General features: G+C 44.7%; 1 protein-coding gene across 1 annotated transcript; it reads left to right on the forward strand.

Annotated features, from left to right (window-relative positions):
* Window positions 1-1,431: 1,431 nt before the first annotated feature.
* LOC125459059 (protein ripply1-like) lies at window positions 1,432-21,096 on the forward strand. Its single transcript, XM_048544986.2, has 3 exons — window positions 1,432-1,507; window positions 12,028-12,098; window positions 19,381-21,096. Exons 1-3 carry the CDS (start codon window positions 1,460-1,462, stop codon window positions 19,595-19,597), a joined length of 336 nt encoding a protein of 111 aa, XP_048400943.1. The 5' UTR covers window positions 1,432-1,459; the 3' UTR covers window positions 19,598-21,096.
* Window positions 21,097-21,384: the final 288 nt, after the last annotated feature.

The raw sequence follows: 21,384 nt of genomic DNA on the forward strand, positions 1-21,384 counted from the left end.
TTTAATAATCTAAAATCGCTTTCCATTAAATGAGAATGGAACTTGACTGTCAAGCTGCTAGCAATAAAAGTTGGCTTTAGACATTTCCTCATATTTGAGCAATTTACTTTTTTAGTTTGATTGTTCAGCAGTGGGAAGTCTATTTCTAGATTTTATTTATAGTTCCTTGCTCCTCTTAAACCTAACAAAAATCAGTTATTTTAGTGAAAAGTAATTTTTAGTCTAATTTTGGCTCCTTCCGATTTGAAGTCAACAATTTGCTTGCTGATGTATGTACAGAGCTGCTGACCACACTCTCAAAACTAATTAGTTTAACGTGTTAGTTTAAATAGTGACTGATAACAAATTGTTTCAGAGATAGTAGGAACTGCAGATGCTGGAGAATCTGAGATAACAAGGTGTAGAGCTGGATGAACACAGCAGGCCAAGCAGCATCAGAGGAGCAGGAAGGCTGACGTTTTGGGCCTGGACCCTTCTTCATCATTTCTGAAGAAGGGTCTAGGCCCGAAACGTCAGCCTTCCTGCTCCTCTGATGCTGCTTGGCCTGCTGTGTTCATCCAGCTCTGCACCATGTTATGACTGATAACAAATTATTTGGTCATGTTGGGAATCACAGATGCGCCTGTCATGAGCCTATCTCCCCATCCAGCAGGGGGTCACTGTATAATGACTTTGAGTTCATATTTTTGCCTGGGGGTAAATTGTATTGGTATCGTCCTTTGTGATGAGTGTCTGTGAATCTGAGGCCTACCTGGACTGTGTAGCCTATATGAAACCATTTAATCTTAAGGGATTTCTATGCAAGTTCTGGATTAAATCTTTTGAGCATGAGTTTGAAACTTTGCGCAAAGGATAATCTGAGTGTAATAACTTAGATTCAAAGAACAGGCCATGAGCAAAATGAAAATTTAAGGTACATATCTTAATTTGGAGAGTGAAGTGGAGATAGTGAGCTGCCAGCTGATTCTGCAGCTCTTCTAATCTTAAACTCCAATCACTTCAAGTGTCTTGTGTCACTTGCTTTGAACAATTGTGCAAAATAATGATCTACCAAGCTAACATTACCACAATCAAACCCTGGCTACTATTTTTCCAATGATCTAAGAATAGTGTAACGTTGTAATAGTGACCAGGGTAGTGGCAAATAAAAGGAGATTTCCTTTCTAAAAAAGCTGCATTTTTAGATTTAAAATTTCTTAAATTTTACATGAACACAGCTCCTCTGTAATCTTCTGCAATTTTTTTTTGGGGGGAAATGACACTTAAATGCCACTTAAAGACATCTTCCTGCGGTTGTAGAATGCCATATAAGAACAATAAGAGCATCTTAATGCTGTAAAGGTGAGATTTCTACTTGGAGACACACAGCTGAACCTATTTCAGCTCATCCTTTTGCTTTGTATGACATTCATCTTTCTACCCATCTTCCAGTCATTCACCACTCTGGAGACCCTGGATAATGACAGCCAGGGACATAGACAGTCAGAGATGGGGAAGGCACAACTTGGTAAGTGATTATTTAGCCTCATGCTAGAAATAAATATTCATTTGTTTCAAAGCAAGAAAACAGATGATATTGAATACTTCAGAGCATTGCATCTTAACAACTGTACTGGTTAAGTCCAGGAAGCAGTGGCAAATGTCGTAACATTGTGTTGCTTATGATGCTCCATTACTGTCCTTGACTTCTCCAGATCCCTGCTCCCAGACTTACAGACTTACTCCCTGCTGCCAGCTTACTGTATTCCTTTGCTTATTAAACAAAAGGGGAGGCAATGGCTTAGTGACATTATTGCTAGACTATTAATTTGGAAATTCAGCTAATGTTTTGGGGACTTGAGTTGAATTCAAATTCAGTTAAAAAAAAACTCGAACTACGAATCTAATGATGACCATGAAGCCATTATTGTGTGTTGGGAAAACCCATCTGGTTCACTATTGCGTTATCCTGAGTGAATTAATCTATTCAGTGGAAATATAATCTACGTTGTATGAGCCTTGTATTATTAAGTGTTTAAAATTTACTTGTGAGCAGTAGAAATCAGGTAAGGGAAATACTTTCTTTAAGTCAGTGTAATGTTCTGATAGACCAGAAATGAACAGTTGTTAGAGCTGACTTCTATGAAATGATTGTAGGAAGGTAGAGTTGTAGATTTTGATTTGGCATAAAATAAAGCCGGCATCCAGATTATTCACCCCCTGAAACCAAAAGAAATAAAAATGAGATAGTTTTGACTTAATATTGGGGTGAGTCAAAATCCAAGTTTTATGCCTAAACAATAAATTGTCAATCTTATTATCTCTTTCTCACCCAATATATTCTTTGACCATACAGACTGTTGTACTGACTGTGCAAACTAACAACAAAAGGAATTTCTTGGAGTGCTGATTCCAGTAATATTTCTCGTCAATTGTTCTTTAGAATAAATATGGATTGCATCAATATCACTTTTTAAGACTGCAGTTATTTCTGGAATGCTCCAATCCTGACCGTTCCTCAAATGTTTCAAACTACCCAAAGGAGATCACAAAATGCTGGCATAACACTGGAGGGCAGATTGCTGAAAGGACATCATGCCAGACCCAAGGAATGGTGTAGAATTCACGCCAAACTGCAGTCAGCCCCGTCATGTCCAATGTGGAGGAATCTCTTCAGTTGTGTCCAACGTGACAGCTGTTTTATCAGCTGTGCCTCAGGAAGGTCCGTCTCTAGAGAACAATATGCACAAAAGCTATTCTGTCAGTTTGCTTGTGCACAGAGTAGCTGCGACTATGTTCCCGGTGCACACTGGTCTTATGATTTCAACAATTTGTGACACTGAAATGCTCAAGATATTGACTGATTCTTTCTGTGGAGTTTTTGCCACAACATTATGGAATATAAAATGGATGAGGCATGACCAGTACTTTTACTGAAACACTGAAAGTAGCTTGTAGCTGTAGCTGTCTAAAAATAACCACAGAACTGACTGAAAGGTAGAATTGTTTTAAGTATCCTGAATCCTCAGAACAATTTCTCTTGTCTCTTTGTTTTAATGAATATTTGTTGATTTGCTTAAGGAAACCCTCTCCATTCTGTGAGGTTAGAACTTAACTCATGTTTATTGAGGTGACTTACATCATTAATAAAAAGAAAAGAGGGACTTGCATTTAAGTAGCACCTTTAGGGTGTCTCAGAGTGTCTCAAAATTATTGAAATGTTTTGGAAATGTAGTGATTGATACAATATAGGAAAACCAGCAGCTAATCTTCCCATAAAGAACAATGTGATGATGGCCAGATAGTTGGATCTGTTGGTGCTGGATGGAGGAATAAATATTGATTGAGTCGAAGGAGAGAGCTCACCCATTCTTCTTCACAATAGATTGCCATGACATCTCTTAGGTGACCTAAGAGGGCAGATGGGCACTCGGTCGAACATTTTATTCAAAAATCAGTTCCTGTGGAAAACAAACTCCATCAGAATCCTCCTCCTGATGAACTGCCTACAACATGACCTTGTCATAGCAATCATTCTGTTCCACCAGAGGGACAATTAGAAAACTTCATGGCAACAGCCCTGCTCCAGGCATTGGCACTAATAGACAACATCATCATTTGAGTGAGGGACCTCAAAGATGTCCTCATTGCCTGTGCCATGACTGAAGCTGATGAATGTTGGGTTGACTCCCAACTAATCAGCACCACCATCTCTATCAACCTGGCACCAAAATGGCAGAAAATAAAACCTCTGCTACAGGAGACTCAAAGCTGATGGACTCAACACCCTGAGAAGAAAGAACAAGTCAGGTCACACCTCACAGCCAACCTGGTGATGACTAATGTGCCAGGGCTGCAGAGTGTCCACTGTGCCTGGTTCACTGTAAAAGTCACCGTAGTCAACATCTGCGTGGAGACATTCAGTCTCTCGACCAGTTAACACCATGACTGAAGAACAATCAGGAGATCCAGGATCTCCTAGACTGCAGAAGCAAGGTATTTCTGAACTGGCAGCTCCATGAAAGCTCAAGGAGGAGAAACATGTCAACTGGCAACTGAAGGCTGAGTTGCAACAGTGATCCCATGACTTAAAGATTGGCTAGGTTGGAAAGAGTACACAAGATTCAACAACTCATCATCAACTGCAATGTGCTTCTTTCATACAATCAAAGCCATCTCCAGTCCGAGTGCCCAGGGATGGACTCCACTGAGAGTCATCCATGAAAGACTTGTAGGCAGTGCTCAGTTACTAGAAAGAGCACTTCAAGGATCTCCTCAGCCAAGACATAGCTTTTGACTCAAATGCTCTCGATGTCATCTTGCTATTCACAGCCCATTGCCACCTTCCTGTGATACCTAAGTCAGGCTTCATTGACTATTGACTACAGCTCCACCTTCAACACTATAATCCCAAACAAACTAATCTCCAAACTCCCAGACCTAGGCCATTGCTCCATCCTCTGCAACTGGATCGTCAACTTCCTGACCCACAGACTGCAAACAGTGAGAATAGGCAACAACACCTCCTCTACAACAATCTTTGACACTGGTACCCTGCACAGATGCATACTCAGCCCCTTTCTGTAGTCCATGTACACTTATGACCATGTGGCCAAATTTTGTCAGAACGCCATCTGTAAGTTCACTGATGACACTACTGTTGTAGACCGGATATAAAACAGTGACTAGACAGAATACAGGAAGGAGATGGATTGATAGGTGGTGTGGTGTAAAGATAACAATCACTCCCTGAACATCAGCGAACCTAAAGAGCTGATCACTAACTTCAGGAAGGCAACATCCCCCCACCCCCATTCGAATCTAGGGGCTGAGGTGGAGATGGTCGACTGCGTCAACTTTCTAGGAGTAAAGATCACCAACAATCTGTCCTGGACCACCTACAATGATGCAACAATCAAGAACACACAACAGCACCTCTTCTTCTGTACTTAGGTACAGTGACAATAATAAATCAAGTCAAATCATTGAAACACTCTACCCCATCTCCATGAACATCCCTGCTGGAGTGGAGCTAACCTACAGGGCCAGCAGGAAACTGTTCAACCTTCCTCACCCTCAGGCTTGAATCAAGACCACCCCGACCTCTGTCACCGAGCTGCAGTTCACAGACAACCCGGGTTCAAGCTACAAACCAGCATCAATGCATTTATCCAGGGCTATGAGAGAATGGACTTCAGGCTAAACATCTGAGAAGCAAGAGTCATCTACCAGCCTGCTCCTGACACACAGAGAAGATAAAGTCACCATCATCTTACCAGACCACAGGGCTGCTGTCTGATTAGAGAGAAATCACCGGTGGTGATTTAACCCAAGAGCCACCACATCTCAAGATGTTGAGAAGGAGAGTCCTTCATAATAACCTCAGCTGGTGTGCGAATTGAACCTCTAATGTTCACATCCCTCTATATTGCAAATCAGCTATCCAACCAACAAAGCTAAACAACACTGCCTGCTGCACAACACTGCCCCCTGACCATTAAAACCCACAGCTAGCCACTGGACAACACAGATCCCATACCTCTGGAGTCTCCTCTTGGTGTCAACAGACATTGACAATGAAACCCAACATCGACTCCAATGCACCAGTACAGCCTTCGGATGCTTGAGGAGCAGAGTGTTTCAAGTCTGAGATCTCAAACCCAGTACCTAATTCATGGTCTACAATGCAGCTGTGGTGCCCACCCTCCTGTGAGTATCAGAAACATGGGTCCTGTACGGCAGACACCTCAAATCCCTGGAGAGATATCATCAGCACTGACTTCGCAAAATCATGCAAATACACTGGGAGGGTAGGCAGGCCATTGTGAGTGTTCTCTCCCAGGCCAGCACATTCAGTATTGAGGGAAGACCACATTGTCCGCATGGCTCAACGGAAGACTCCCTCAACAAGGGCTCTACTCCGAACTCCACAATGGTAAACAATCACCAGGAGAGCAGAGGAAATGCTGCAAAGACACTCCAAAAGCCTCCCTACACCAATGCAGTGTCGCAACCAACATCATTTGCCCTCGAATGCACAAACTGAAGAAGGACCATTGACAAAGGTGCCAACTGCTTTGAGTGTCAATGATTGGAACATGTAGAGGCCAATCACATGCAGCGGAAAGAACGAGCAGAATCCAGAATGTTCCACCCATCCACCTCAGAACATAGCTCCTGCCCCAGTTGGGGCAGAGTCTGTGGATCTAGGGTCAGACTTTTTGACCACCGCAGAACTCCTAACACCCCCACTTCACTCCACCTGGAGTAGAAGCATGTTATCCTTGACCCCGTGGGATTGCCAAAGAAGAGGTATGAACTTAGAATATGTGCTCAACTCCCTGAAATAGGAGAATACATTTTATAAAACCGAAATTCTTTCGTGTGATAACTCACATTTACTTTTTATTCATTTCTATTTTTGTGCAATGGCACTAAACCCCAGTGAAATTCTTCTGGAATGGCGATGAAATTGTCTGTGATAAAGATTTGATATTGACTGAATTGATGTCAGGGTTAGCAAATTCACTGAGTGGGATATTCAACTCACAGCCACTTGTTTTGGTTTTAAAAAACTGGCATCCAGGATGCAGGTCATTCATACAAGTCGCCTCTTAGAGGTACAAAGCCTGTTTGATACAACATTCAGATAGTTTTGTGAACAGCTGTGCAATTCACTGACTTGAAAATGGCACAAGCTACTTAAGTCTGGAAGTTTGTGTCCTCTGCCCATAGTAGGTTCCTGTCTGCAAAATTCTGGTAAAGAGCAACTGAGCTTGTGTTATGTCTCATGGTCAGTGTGCCTATATATCTATGTATGTTACATCATCAGTGCATCATGGCATGCAATGGAGTGTATAAAGTTTTCATTACCCATCTTATCCCTGATCACCTGAAGTTTGATAAGCTACTGGAAGCATACTGCACTGTTATAACTTCAAGGCTTTCCGTTAGCCCAGACAATTATTTGTCTGTGAATGTGATATTTATAAATAATAGTAAGCTATAACACATGTGCCTTGCATTCTTCAACACTATAATATCCATAGTCAGCTTCCTATGCCACAAGGGATAATATTGCCTTATCAGTTAAAAACATCCTGTTGGAGGCACTTTCATATCAGAGCTTTCACAGTATACTTTAAAGGGACCTGCAAGAGGTTGGCCTAAATTAAGTCCAGGAAACGTGTTTATGTCTTGTTTGAAGGTCTAGGAGAAGCAGGAGTGGCTTATAAAGGTAACAGGCAGTGGAATAGAAATAAACTTTTCTCCTTCCACCATGTTTCACTCAGAGGTTCCTCATTACAATTCAATGCTCTTAATCATCAGAATACACATTCCTTGGAAGGCACAAGGTCAGAAATGTTCTGCAGTTTCCAGCCCCAGATGTACTAGAGCTGCAAGGCCTTAGACAGGGATATTTCTCCATTGCTGCTCTGAGATTGCTGTCCCAAGCTTTACTGCATCCTTCAACAAATAGTACTTGGAGCTTGGAATGTGTCAGCCCAGGGAAAAATCTTACATTGGATGATCAGCAAGTTTCAGCCAGACCAATAAGCATCTCTTATTGAATTGATGGTCCTGTAGCCTCAGTTCATGTTTGTCTTGGCGTGCATCCCTGGAAACAGCCCAAGGAGCACAGAATGATAGAACATAGATCTATGCAGCACAGGAATGGGCTGTTTGGCCCATGATGTTGTGCTGAACATGGTACCAAATTAAACTTCTGCCTGCACTTGGTTTATATCTCTCCATGCCTTGCATATTCACCTCCTTATTTAGTCCCTTAAATGCCCCTATTGTATTTGCCTCACCATTGCCACTGGCAGTGTGTTTCAGACTTCTATTACTTCCTATGTTAAAAAAAACTTGCCCCTCAAATCTCCTTTGGACAGTCCCCCTCTCATCTTAAATGTATGCCCCCTTAGACATTTCAACTCTGGGAAAAAGTTTTGACTTTCAACCCAATCTATGCAACTCATAATTTTATAGACTTCTATCAAGTATACCCTCATCCTCCAACTCTCCTTACAGCTCATACCCTCTAATCCAGGCAGCATCCTGGTAAACTTCTTCTGCACCCTCTCCAAAGCCTCCACATACTTCCTGTAATGTGGCAACTAGAATTGAACACAGTACTCGAAGTGTGGCTTAACCCAAGTCTTATGAAATTGCAACATGATGCCCTGACTCTTGTACTCAATTCCCTAACCACCAAAGGCAAGCATGCCACATGCCTTCTTTATCACCCTATCTACTTGCGTGGTCACTTTCAGGGAGCTGTGGGCTTGAACTCCAAGAAGCCTCTGTACATCAATGCTGTTCAGGATTCTGCCATTAATGGTATTCATTTCCTTAGCATTTGTTTTCCCAAAGTGCAGCACCTGACACTTACAAGGATTAAACTCCACCTGCCATTTCTCTGCCCATATCTGCAACTGATCTATATCGTGCTGTATCCTTTGACAACCTATAACACTATCCACAACTCCACCGACCTTTGTATTGTCTGCAAACTTACTAACCCACCTATCTACATTTTCATCCAAGTAATTTATAGATATCACAAACAGCAGGGGTCCCAATACGGATCCCTGTGGAACACGACTACTCACAGACCTCCAGGCTGAAAAACACCCTTCCACAAGTACCCTCTGTCTTCTGTGGGCAAGTCAATTCTGAATCCATGTGGCCAAGTCTCTGAGGATCCCATGCATCTTATTCTTCTGGATAAGCCTGCTATGAGGGACCTTGTCAAAAGCCTTTCTAAAATCTATTTAGACAACATCTACTGCTCTACCCTCATCGATTACCTTTGTCACCTCCTTGAAAAATTCAATCATGTTAGTAAGACGTGACCTGCCCTGCACAAAGCCATGCTGACTGTCCCAAATTAGGTCACGTTTTTCGAAATGTGCTTAAATTCTATCCTTAAGACTTCTCTCCAAAGGCTTCCCAACCTCAGATGTGAGACTCAGAGATCTACAGTTTCCCGGATTACCCCAATTTCCCTTCTTGAACAGAGGAACAACATTAGCTACTCACGAGTCCTCTGGGACGTCTCCTGTGACCAATTGGGATCCAAAGATCTTGGTCAAGGCCCCTGCAATTTCCACTCTTGCCTCTCTCAATAACCTGGGTAGATATTCTTAGTCCCTGGGGACTGATCTACCCTAATGTTCCTCAAGAGATCCAACACCACTTCTTTCTTGATCTCAAAGTGCCCTGGCATATTAGCATGCTCCACACAACTTTCACTATCCTCAGTACCTTTCTCCTGGGTTAATAGTGGAACAAAGTACTCTTTTAGAATCTCACCCACATCCTCTGCCTCCAACTGCAAGTTCCTTCCTTTATCCTTGAGTGGCCCTGCCTTTTATGAGTTATACTCTTGTTTTTAACATATGTGTAGAATGCCTTGGGATTCTCTTCATCCCTACTTACTAAGGTCATATCATGGTCCCTTCTTGCTCTCCTACTTTCCTGTTTGACCTCTTTCCTGCTTTCTTTATATTACTCATGGGTCCCTCCCTTATTTTAGCTTCTTAAACCTTACATGTGCTTTTTTTCCACTTTTGATTAAATTCATAACCGTCCTAGGTATCCAAGGGTCCCTTACCTTGCCATCTTTGTCCTTCCTCCTTACTAGAACACACTGGTCCTGAACTCTGATCTGCAGGTCTTTAAACAATTCCCACATATCAAATGTGGACTTGCCTGATAACGGCTCTTCCCAGTTAACATTCCCTAGCTCCTGCCTAATACTGACAGAATTTGCCCTCCCCCAATTCAGTACCTTCTGGCGATGTCCTGTCTCATCCTTACTCATAGCCATCTTGATACTTAAGAAGTTGTGATCACAGTTTCCATAATGTTCTCCCACTGAAAGGCCACTCACGTGGCCAGGGTCATTTGCAAATATAAGGTCCAGTATGGCCCTTCCTCTAGTTGGACTATCCACATACTGTTTCAAGAAACCCTCCTGAACGCACTTAACAAATTCTGTCCTGTCTAAGCTTCCTGCTCTAAGGGAGTCCCAGTCAATATTGGGGAAGTTAAAGCCACCCACTATGACAACTCTGTTTTTATTGCACCTTTCCATAATCTGCCTACATATTTGTTCTTCAATGTCATGGTGGCTGTTGGGGCATGCTGCGGTACAATGCTACAGAGTGATTGCACCCATTTACTTTTGAGCTCTACCCATATTGCCTCAGTGGCTGAGGTTTCCAGAATGTCATCTCTGATTGCAGATGTAACTTTCTCCCGATTAGTAATGCAACTCTTCCACCTCTCTTGCCTTCCTCTCTGCATCTTGGAGCTGTTTAGGATGAACCTTGACAAAAGCCACTCCATCTAACTGCAGAACCTCTTTGTAAAGGTCATGGCAATCCACAAAAAAAATGGACAAATGTCAGTTTTGCATCACAGCCACCTCAAGGACAGTGTGCAGAGGGAATGAGACTCCAAGCTTGAAGGCTAAGTCTTTCTTACCACCTGCTAAGCTACATTTCAGTTCTGACAGTGAGTCATTCTGCCATTGGGGAAACTTGCAAAAAGAGTTCCTGTCTCCTTTATTCACATGGCCTTAAGGATGCAACTTGTTGTCCATTGCCTGATGGACCTGAGTTGAGATGTGTTTTTCTGCACAAACATCTCCACAGGGACATGTTGTCTGGGCACAATCGAAATCCTGGGAGTGTTGGCAGCAATGTGGGCAGAACTCTTTGAAATGTTTTGCCCGCAGGCTGTATGCCTGACATGGTGTGCTTATTGGAAATAGTAAGATTATTACAATTGCATTGAGATGTCTAAGAATGGCACAGCCTGAATGGGGACAAGTTAAATTTTGGTGTAAATTTTGTAATATTTGACCTGAAATATTTTGAAATGGTTTTTTTCACAAATTTTATGAGTAAAGTATATTTTTGAGAAAACTAGGCTCTTGAGGGTTACCAAAAGTACTCTGGTTCTTTGCCAACCTGCTTGGAATCACTATTCCTCCTGTTCCCATGCCGACAACCATTCCTTGTCATCTGGATGTGCTGGTCACTCATCATATGATCCAACTGATTTTCTGTCCTTCCACAATCTGTTTGGCTCTTGCAATTTGATGGCGACATTTAAGTTCAGATTTTAAGTCAGTAAGAAGCGATGAGTGCAGAAGACAGCTTCAGGCTGAATTTTTCACCACCATTTGTACAAAAATGATGAGCTGCTCCATAGGTTTGGTAAATCGGATTCTCATCAGGATATTAGCATTGGGTGACTGGATTGATCAGCGAGGTTCAGAATAGAAGAACACAGGGTACTAATTGCTGTCAGGGTGGAATGTGGATGATGATCCTGTGAGATATACTTTTCCAGTTATTTATTACTCCTGCACTGAACTCCTTCCCATATCTGTACTTTCTTGCTGACTTTTGCAGCTGCTATTCACTCTTTAAGTAGTTTGAGATGCTGACAATCTCCAGAGAGGTCACATAATTGTGCAACATTCAAAATCTCCCCATCAGCCCGAGCACAAATTGATCGGTTCAAATTGCTACTCCTGAACAGCAATGTGATAAATATGAAAGAAACCACAAATTAAATCAAGTCTTAATGCATGCAAAAGTAATTAAGGGAACTTGGACCTTGTTGGATTAACAAATGGTCAAAACCATCAATGTGCCTTGGCAAAATTAAAGTCGGCATAGTCTTATCAGACAGTAGGGCTGCTCTCTTTATAGAGAGCGACAACTGATGGTGGTTTAACCTGAGGGTCACCATGCCTCATGCGAGGGGAAAGATAGCAAATGAGAGTCTTTCATGGTAAACTCATCTGGTGCAGGAATTGAACCCAGACTGTTGGTGAGTCTCTGCATCGCAAACCAACTGCCCAGCCAAAGGTATATTCAAGAAACTTACCTGGCTCATTCGTAAGATCATTAAATAGGTAGTTTTTAAACTTTTTAAGAACAGAAGTAAAAGCAGAAAAAAAAATGTTAAGTAGAATTTTGTTTTTTTTTCTGTAGTTCTGACACTGCCTGTACTTTCTATTTTCAGCCATCTCACATGGGACGAATCAATCATGAGATTGCAAGCCAGGCCACGTCTTTATTCACTCACCCAGTCAGGTATGACCATACTCAATGTGCAAGTTTAGGATTCATTTTAGATTGTCTCTCGGATACAGCAATGTTAATCAATCAACAAACTGCACCCAGCTTTACATCTGTACCGCCCTAAACGTGACTATGCATTAACATAAGGACAATGACATCTTGTGATCCGGACTGTATTTTTTTTAATGTGAACGTCTCCATTTCAAAAAGCAGACTGAAGACAAGACCACACATAAATCATGAAGCCATTTTATTTCACAAATGGCTAATGCATATAGAATGTAACAGGGAAAGCAAATTTTGATTATTTCAGCCAAACTCACTTGTAATATTCTGCCTTGAGATTGAAAAAATAATAAGTCATATGCTATTTTCTCTAACCTATTGTTTTACTTTCAGAAGACTTCTAATTGCAAAACATGAGTGGCTAAAAGTTTATTTTCCACTTCTGTTCCACAGCCCCTGTTAAATACCTGCCTACCCACGTGTCCTTATTGTGTTCTCCCATCCAATGTGTGGGATAGCTATACAGTAAGGTTGACAACAGAACTATTGCCTCTGTATTAGAGATAATGGGAACTGCAGATGCTGGAGAATTCCAAGATAATAAAATGTGAGGCTGGATGAACACAGCAGGCCAAGCAGCATCTCAGGAGCACAAAAGCTGACGTTTTGGGCCTAGACCCTTCATCAGAGAGGGGGATGGGGAGAGGGAACTGGAATGAATAGGGAGAGAGGGGGAGGCGGACTGAAGATGGAGAGTAAAGAAGATAGGTGGAGAGAGTATAGGTGGGGAGGTAGGGAGGGGATAGATCAGTCCAGGGAAGACGGACAGGTCAAGGAGGTGGGATGAGGTTAGTAGGTAGATGGGGGTGCGGCTTGGGGTGGGAGGAAGGGATGGGTGAGAGGAAGAACCGGTTAGGGAGGCAGAGACAGGTTGGACTGGTTTTGGGATGCAGTGGGTGGGGGGGAAGAGCTGGGCTGGTTGTGTGGTGCAGTGGGGGGAGGGGACGAACTGGGCTGGTTTAGGGATGCAGTTGGGGAAGGGGAGATTTTGAAACTGATGAAGTCCACATTGATACCATTAGGCTGCAGGGTTCCCAGGCAGAATATGAGTTGCTGTTCCTGCAACCTTCGGGTGGCATCATTGTGGCAGTGCAGGAGGCCCATGATGGACATGTCATCTAGAGAATGGGAGGGGGAGTGGAAATGGTTTGCGACTGGGAGGTGCAGTTGTTTGTTGCGAACTGAGTGGAGGTGTTCTGCAAAGCGGTCTCCAAGCCTCCGCTTGGTTTCCCCAATGTAGAGGAAGCCACACCGGGTACAGTGGATGCAGTATACCACATTGGCAGATGTGCAGGTGAACCTCTGCTTAATGTGGAATGTCATCTTGGGGCCTGGGATAGGGGTGAGGGAGGAGGTGTGGGGGCAAGTGTAGCATTTCCTGCAGTTGCAGGGGAAGGTGCCGGGTGTGGTGGGGTTGGAGGGCAGTGTGGAGCGAAGAAGGGAGTCACGGAGAGAGTGATCTCTCCGGAAAGCAGACAGGGGTGGGGATGGAAAAATGTCTTGGGTGGTGGGGTCGGATTGTAAATGGCGGAAGTGTCGGAGGATGATGCGTTGTATCCGGAGGTTGGTAGGGTGGTGTGTGAGATCGAGGGGGATCCTCTTAGGGCGGTTGTGGCGGGGGCGGGGTGTGAGGGATGTGTTGCGGGAAATACGGGAGACGCGGTCAAGGGCGTTCTCGATCACTGTGGGGGGAAAGTTGCGGTCCTTGAAGAACTTGGACATCTGGGATGTGCGGGAGAGGAATGTCTTATCGTGGGAGCAGATGCGGTGGAGGCGGAGGAATTGGGAATAGGAGATGGAATTTTTGCAGGAGGGTGGGTGGGAGGAGGTGTATTCTAGGTAGCTGTGGGAGTCGGTGGGCTTGAAATGGACATCAGTTACAAGCTGGTTGCCTGAGATAGAGACTGAGAGGTCCAGGAAGGTGAGGGATGTGCTGGAGATGGCCCAGGTGAACTGAAGGTTGGGGTGGAAGGTGTTGGTGAAGTGGATGAGCTGTTCGAGCTCCTCTGGGGAGCAAGAGGCGGTGCTGATACAGTCATCAATGTACCGGAGGAAGAGGTGGGGTTTGGGGCCTGTGTAGGTGCAGAAGAGGGACTGTTCCACGTAACCTACAAAGAGGCAGGCATAGCTGGGGCCCATGCGGGTGCCTATGGCCACCCCCTTAGTCTGTAGGAAGTGGGAGGAGTCAAAAGAGAAGTTGTTGAGGGTGAGGACGAGTTCAGCTAGGCGGATGAGAGTGTTGGTGGAGGGGGACTGGTCGGGCCTGCGGGATAGGAAGAAGCGGAGGGCCTTGAGGCCATCTGCATGCGGAATGCAGGTGTATAGGGACTGGACGTCCATGGTGAATATGAGGTGTTGGGGGCCAGGGAATTGGAAGTCCTGGAGGAGGTGGAGGGCGTGGGTGGTGTCACAGATGTAGGTGGGGAGTTCCTGGACCAAAGGGGGTAAAATAGAGTCCAGATAGGTGGAGATGAGTTCGGTGGGGCAGGAGCAGGCTGAGACAATGGGTCGACCAGGGCAGGCAGATTTGTGGATTTTGGGAAGGACATAGAAACGGGCCGTGCGGGGTTGGGGAACAATGAGGTTGGAGGCTGTGGGTGGGAGGTCCCCTGAGGTGATGAGGTTGTGAATGGTGTTGGAGAAGATGGTTTGGTGCTCGGGTGTGGGGTCATGATCGAGGGGGCGGTAGGAGGTGGTGTCGGAGAGTTGGCGTCTGGCCTCGGCGATGTAGAGGTCAGTGCGCCATACTACCACTGCGCCACCCTTGTCTGCGGGTTTGATGGTGAGGTTGGGGTTGGAGCGGAGGGAGCGGAGGGCAGCCCGTTCTGCGGGGGAGAGGTTGGAGTGGGTGAGAGGGGTGGAGAGGTTGAGGCGGTTGATGTCTTGACGGCAGTTGGAAATGAAGAGGTCGAGGGAGGGTAGGAGGCCTGGGAGTGGTGTCCAGGAGGAGGACTTGTGTTGGAAGCAGGTGAAGGGGTCAGTGGAGGGAGGGTTAGGTTCCCGGTTGAAGAAGTAGGCATGGAGGCGAAGACGGCGGAAAAACTGCTCTATGTCCAACCGTGACTGGTATTCGTTGATGTGTGGTTGTAGGGGGACAAAGGTGAGCCCCTTACTAAGGACTGACCGTTCGTCCTCAGTCAGTGGGAGGTCTGGGGGGATGGTGAAGATGCGGCAGGGCTCAGTGTGGCTGTCTTCTCTGGGGTTGCTGGCTGTGGAGGTTGTGGGCGGAGCGATGAGGTCGTCGGCCGTGGGCGGGGTTCCGTCGGTGTCGGCCGTGGGCGGGGTTCCGTCGGCAGTTGGAGGAGCGGGGTGGGCGGCAGCAGTTGCGGTGAGGGTGGTGTGTGAGGTGTTGTACCTGGACGTGGAGCTGGTGACTGCAGCAGCGGTTCCGGAAGTTCTGTGGCCGGCGGAGGCGGATGTGACGTCATTGGTGGGGTCTCCGGCCGTGTCTTCATGGTCAATGGCGGCGGGTGCATGGTGGGGGAGGGGCAGGGACAGACTTGGGATTTGGGAGGCGCAAGAATCCTGTTGTGGGTGGCAGGGGCCCGTGAGTTGGTTGTACTTACGATTTTTGGTGTCCAGTAAAGCTGAGTGAAACTGGGTATTCAGTCTGTGGATCCTGCGGAGGATAAAAAGCAGCAGAAGTCCTTTGCAGGTCTGGGAGAGGGAGGCTCTGAGCTGGGGCAGGCTGGATTGCAGTGTGTGGAGGTGCCGGCGCATGGCTGCGAGTGTCTGTTTCAGGACTCGCAGGGAGAAACGCTTCTGAAGGGTCTGAATATTCTGGGTGACCACGGTTGGGGCCAAATTGGGAAGGTTGAAATGTGGACTGTAGTCCCTTGGGGATGATCTGGTTCCGTAGGCAGGTGCTGAGGAAGGTGATGTGGCTGTGGTACCTGGTTTGCTTCAGGACATGGTCGAGCAGTTTCAAGGCCGAAGAGATTACAAGAGAGTTGCAATGGGAGAGAGATTCCCTGAGGTTGGTCCGGAGGGAGGAGGGTAACTTCTTCAGGTTAGGCATCCCTGGAAGAGGCTTCGCAGTGAGGTTAAAATAGTATCAGAGATAATGGGAACTGCAGATGCTGGAGAATTCCAAGATAATAAAATGTGAGACTGGATGAACACAGCAGGCCAAGCAGCATCTCAGGAGCACAAAAGCTGACGTTTCGGGCCTAGACCCTTCATCAGAGAGGGGGATGGGGAGAGGGAACTGGAATAAATAGGGAGAGAGGGGGAGGCGGACCGAAGATGGAGAGTAAAGAAGATAGGTGGAGAGAGTATAGGTGGGGAGGTAGGGAGGGGATAGGTCGGTCCAGGGAAGACGGACAGGTCAAGGAGGTGGGATGAGGTTAGTAGGTAGATGGGGGTGCGGCTTGGGGTGGGAGGAAGGGATGGGTGAGGGGAAGAACCGGTTAGGGAGGCAGAGACAGGTTGGACTGGTTTTGGGATGCAGTGGGTGGGGGAGAAGAGCTGGGCTGGTTGTGTGGTGCAGTGGGGGGAGGGGACGAACTGGGCTGGTTTAGGGATGCAGTAGGGGAAGGGGAGATTTTGAAACTGGTGAAGTCCACATTGATACCATTAGGCTGCAGGGTTCCCAAGCGGAATATGAGTTGCTGTTCCTGCAACCTTCGGGTGGCATCATTGTGGCAGTGCAGGAGGCCCATGATGGACATGTCATCTAAAGAATGGGAGGGGGAGTGGAAATGGTTTGCGACTGGGAGGTGCAGTTGTTTGTTGCGAACCGAGCGGAGGTGTTCTGCAAAGCGGTCCCCAAGCCTCCGCTTGGTTTCCCCAATTTAGAGGAAGCCACACCGGGTACAGTGGATGCAGTATACCACATTGGCAGATGTGCAGGTGAACCTCTGCTTAATGTGGAATGTCATCTTGGGGCCTGGGATAGGGGTGAGGGAGGAGGTGTGGGGGCAAGTGTAGCACTTCCTGCGGTTGCAGGGGAAGGTGCCGGGTGTGGTGGGGTTGGAGGGCAGTGTGGAGCGAAGAAGGGAGTCACGGAGAGAGTGGTCTCTCTGGAAAGCAGACAGGGGTGGGGATGGAAAAATGTCTTGGGTGGTGGGGTCGGATTGTAAATGGCGGAAGTGTCGGAGGATGATGCTTTGTTTATCCGGAGGTTGGTAGGGTGGTGTGTGAGAACGAGGGGGATCCTCTTGGGGCGGTTGTGGCGGGGGCGGGGTGTGAGGGATGTGCCTCTGTATTTGCAGTTTTAATGTAAGGGAATATTTCCCTCTATTCTCAAGGTAAATACTGAAAATCTTGACCAAATAGCTAATAGATCTGGGATAAAGCAATGAAATATTATGGTCTCAGCTTTAAATTCCATAAACTTGTCACATCTGGAATACGTACATAGATAACGCCTTTATCTTGTTAAATTTAATTTACACATGTTAAAAATATATATTTTTAAAATACAGTCTTTAAAAGCAAGTTAATCCGTAAGTCTTTCTGTGTTTTTAAGTTTTACTGGTTGTGATTTATATTGAGAAGCCTATTTTGTATTAGAATATTTTATTATGAGGATGAAAAACAAAACATATGGCCAAAAATCCTGGGCCATGGAGAAGCAAAGAAACAATTGGTTAGGGAAGAACAGTTCACGACAAAATAGTGAACATTAAAAAGGGTTAAAAATACAGTCACAATCTTTAAACAGTGAAATCTCATGTCATAGATACCACATAACAAATGGCTGAAGGAAGCTGTTGTTATGCTCTGGATGGTCAGAGATTGGCACTGTGGGACCCTTACCTGCCCCAATGGAATGACTCGATGGGAATTGCCTGGGAAATTTGACCTAATGATTGGCAATCCACCTGCTGAATGGAACACTCCAAAAATGTCTTCACTCTTGAGTTAGCCAGAGACTTCGGAGAGATTGGATTTATTTGCCTGGACAGTTACTTAGGAAATATTAAACAGGGCAAAACCTACCCTAACTCCAGCATAAATGAACAACTGACCCGCTCAATTGCTCACACTGGCATCACTGACTTCCTCTTTGACTATCTCTCCCGACATCCTGATTAACCCTGATCCCTTGATAACGCCCAAGCTGACCTGGCCAGCACCTGATCTGACCTGACTCCCTCTCAACCTTGACCCAGCCTGCCCTGACCTGACCCTTCCACTTGCCCGCATGACCAGGTTCCCCACTGTAACTCTACTTAATCTTGACCTGACCCAACTTCCCTTCAACCTGACCTGACTAGTCCTCCCTGATCTGATCCCACTGTAACCACTTCACCCACCACTCAACCCACGTCACTAACTTACCACCCTAATCATCTGCCAGCCAACACCGTCACCACCTGATCCACCTGCCATTCTACCCACTCACCACCCTACCGCCTAAATCAGCTATCACCTCCCTAACCTACCCACCTAACTGTTACTGATCTTACGCCCTTCTCGTTTTACCTTTCTCACTTAATTCCTTACACATTACCCTTTCTCCATGGGTCTTCAAAGATATTGTGGAGCACTTAAACTCTTCACTTGGAGCAATATGCCAACCACTGCTGTGAAATGTGGATGTGGTTTCTGTGTTAATTGATTGCATGACTCCCTCCAAGATTTATTGTGCAGAGTTAATTTTGGAAGATTCTTCACCAAAAGATTACTCTGAAAACTGCTTTGACAGTGTTCAAGGGCAGGCAGAGTCTCATTTTTGTGCAGCATTGATGAGATTGAGAGTAGCTTGAAAACCTGGTGCAGAGTGGGCAATGCTGCTATGGCCATCTACAAATGGTCACTGGCGCACCTTTCATTACAATACTCCTCTATCGTAGCCCCTGAGGTCCTGTAGCTTTAATTTAGGGACACCGCGTTTTTGCAAAGAGTTAGGTACTTCAATGTTCCACATCTCAGTTGGGTGAACATTCCTTTGTTAAACCATTTAAGGCTGTTATCTCCCGTTTTTTTATAACTTCTCACCCCTTTTGAACGTCTCTTATCCATCTGCAGCTGGCATGTTTTCCAATGCTACTGCTGCTAGCATTTGGTACTCTAGTAGTTTTCTGCCACCAATCCTCCTTTCTCTGCACTGGGGCCAGGTCCTGGCTAGTCATCAGTGATAGAGGACAGATCACTGGTGAGTTTAAACAGAAGAGGTACAGTCTTAGGTTACAAGGTAGCAACAGGCTATTAACCATTTAATCCATGGAAAACTGTGTTCTGGAGCAGAGATAAATGTGAAATTTCTTAATTTTTCCAACAGACTGATGTGGCCCAGGAGCAAATGCTATGATCACCTGTACAGCGAAGGACAAAAGCTTTTGGCGGCATTCCCTGTGCAAGCTACAATCAGCTTCTACGTAGAATCTGATACTGATGATGAGGATGAAGAATTCAATGAGGAAGATGAATTAGAAGCATCAGCTATAGAGGAGACTACATTAGGGAAAATAACAGAACAGAAGATTCAACAGTCATAATAAATAAACAGACTGGGACAAAACGTGGACATATCCTGTTAAATTTCAATGGCACTCAGCTGTTCAATTTTATGATTTAAGTATTGCTGAAAAAGGCAGATTTTGTTGAAGCTATCTGTTTTGCACTTTTCAGGATATTCACAAGAATACTAATATAAAGGAGAACAACCTCTTATACAGTGTAAGAGAATGCTGACTGGTTGGCAAATGGACCCTGACTGGTAGAGGTGTTGTGTGGAGACTGCACTATTCAGAGGATGACTGACAGTGATTTTCCTGAACTTTATTTAAATTTACATTATAATGTGGAGGTGCCGGTGTTGGACTGGGGTGGACAAGGTGAGAAGTCACACGATACCAGGTTATAATCCAACAGATTTATTTGAAATCACAAGCTTTCACAGCACTGCCCCTTCATCAGGAGAAATGAAAGCTTGTGATTTCAAATAACACAGTTGGGCTGTAACCTGGTGTCGTGTGACTTCTGACCTTAAATTTGTATTAACCAGGTTGAATCTGATTGGTTAAGGCATTGCCCTGAAGAATGAATCAGTAAAATGCTGTGACCTGTGTGAGGTTGAGTAAGGTGCAGTGTGTGTATGTGAGCTTTCTGTCTTTTAAGAACTAGGCTCTGTGTATTAATATATATCAACTCTAATGCATTCAAGTGCACCATGTTGACGACCATAACAATCTTAAATTGGTGGTTGGTATAATTCCTAGCACACTCATGATAATTTGACAAATCTTGTCTAACTGTGAAATCGTGCCTGATGTTGGACATCTCTGCTTTGAGTTTGAAGCATGGGCTGGTTGGATAAAGTCAGTACCTTGACTTCTGTGAGTTGTCTAACACAATCAGGGAGTCTGTGGTTCATATGGGCCTCATACCTAGCATCATTAAAGAGAAAAAACAATCACACAAATGAGTAATATAATATGAATTTCTGAGCCACTGTGATGATCAGTATGTAGGCTGTACATCCCAGAGACTAGCAGGTCATATCAAACAGTTCAATACATTCAAGGTACTGACCATCCCCAACAGTCTGTTCTCACAGAACTCTCAACACAGTGTGCAGCATTAGAAGTGATTCTGTGATTAGGCAACATTTATCTTAAATAATCCAATGCCTCTAAGAATTATGCTGATGATTAATATAAAATTGTTAGTTAGGCTTGGTGTATGGTATATTTAAGAATACTGGTAGCCACCAATATTGATACACAGGGTCTATTTCTTACAGATAGAAAGCAGAAGCATACACATTGCACTTGTTTCAATTTAACAAATTAGGAGATGGCTGTTCTCTAGTTCTTTCCTCAGGACGACCTCATTTAAATTTAAACAAAACTTTGTAATAACTATCAGTCATCACCAAGTTGGTGCATGCTCTATGACGACGCCTCTACCAATCAGCATCTTCTTACCAAACAATCAGCACTCTTTTCTCATACAGTATAAAATGTGTCCCTTTAAATGGTATTCTTACAAATTGTTCCACTGAATGCAAGATGCAAAGCTTTGTAAGACAAATGTGCTTTCTAAATCAATACTTATGTTCTGTGCTACCAAATAAATATTTGTACAATTTAATTTATAAACTATACATGATGCCAAGATGGATTCATCTATATATACTGTTAGAGATATTTTATTAAAAGGAGTTTTTGACATAAAAATACTTGTGTGTCTAAAAGCCCATATTGAAGATAAAAAATAGAAAAAGTGATCAAGAATTGTAAAACATGATACTAAACTTAGGTCAGTCAGGAGGCAAGAAAAC

The sequence above is a fragment of the Stegostoma tigrinum genome, chromosome 15 (genome assembly GCF_030684315.1).
Source record: "Stegostoma tigrinum isolate sSteTig4 chromosome 15, sSteTig4.hap1, whole genome shotgun sequence".
NCBI lineage: Eukaryota > Metazoa > Chordata > Chondrichthyes > Orectolobiformes > Stegostomatidae > Stegostoma > Stegostoma tigrinum.

Coding starts and splice junctions, on each gene's coding strand:
- LOC125459059 (XM_048544986.2), top strand. CDS start 1,460: ATGACAGCCAGGGACATAGACAGTCAGAGATGGGGAAGGCACAACTTG. Junction 1,508..12,027: donor GATGGGGAAGGCACAACTTG/GTAAGTGATTAT, acceptor TTCTATTTTCAG/CCATCTCACATGGGACGAAT. Junction 12,099..19,380: donor TTATTCACTCACCCAGTCAG/GTATGACCATAC, acceptor TTTTTCCAACAG/ACTGATGTGGCCCAGGAGCA.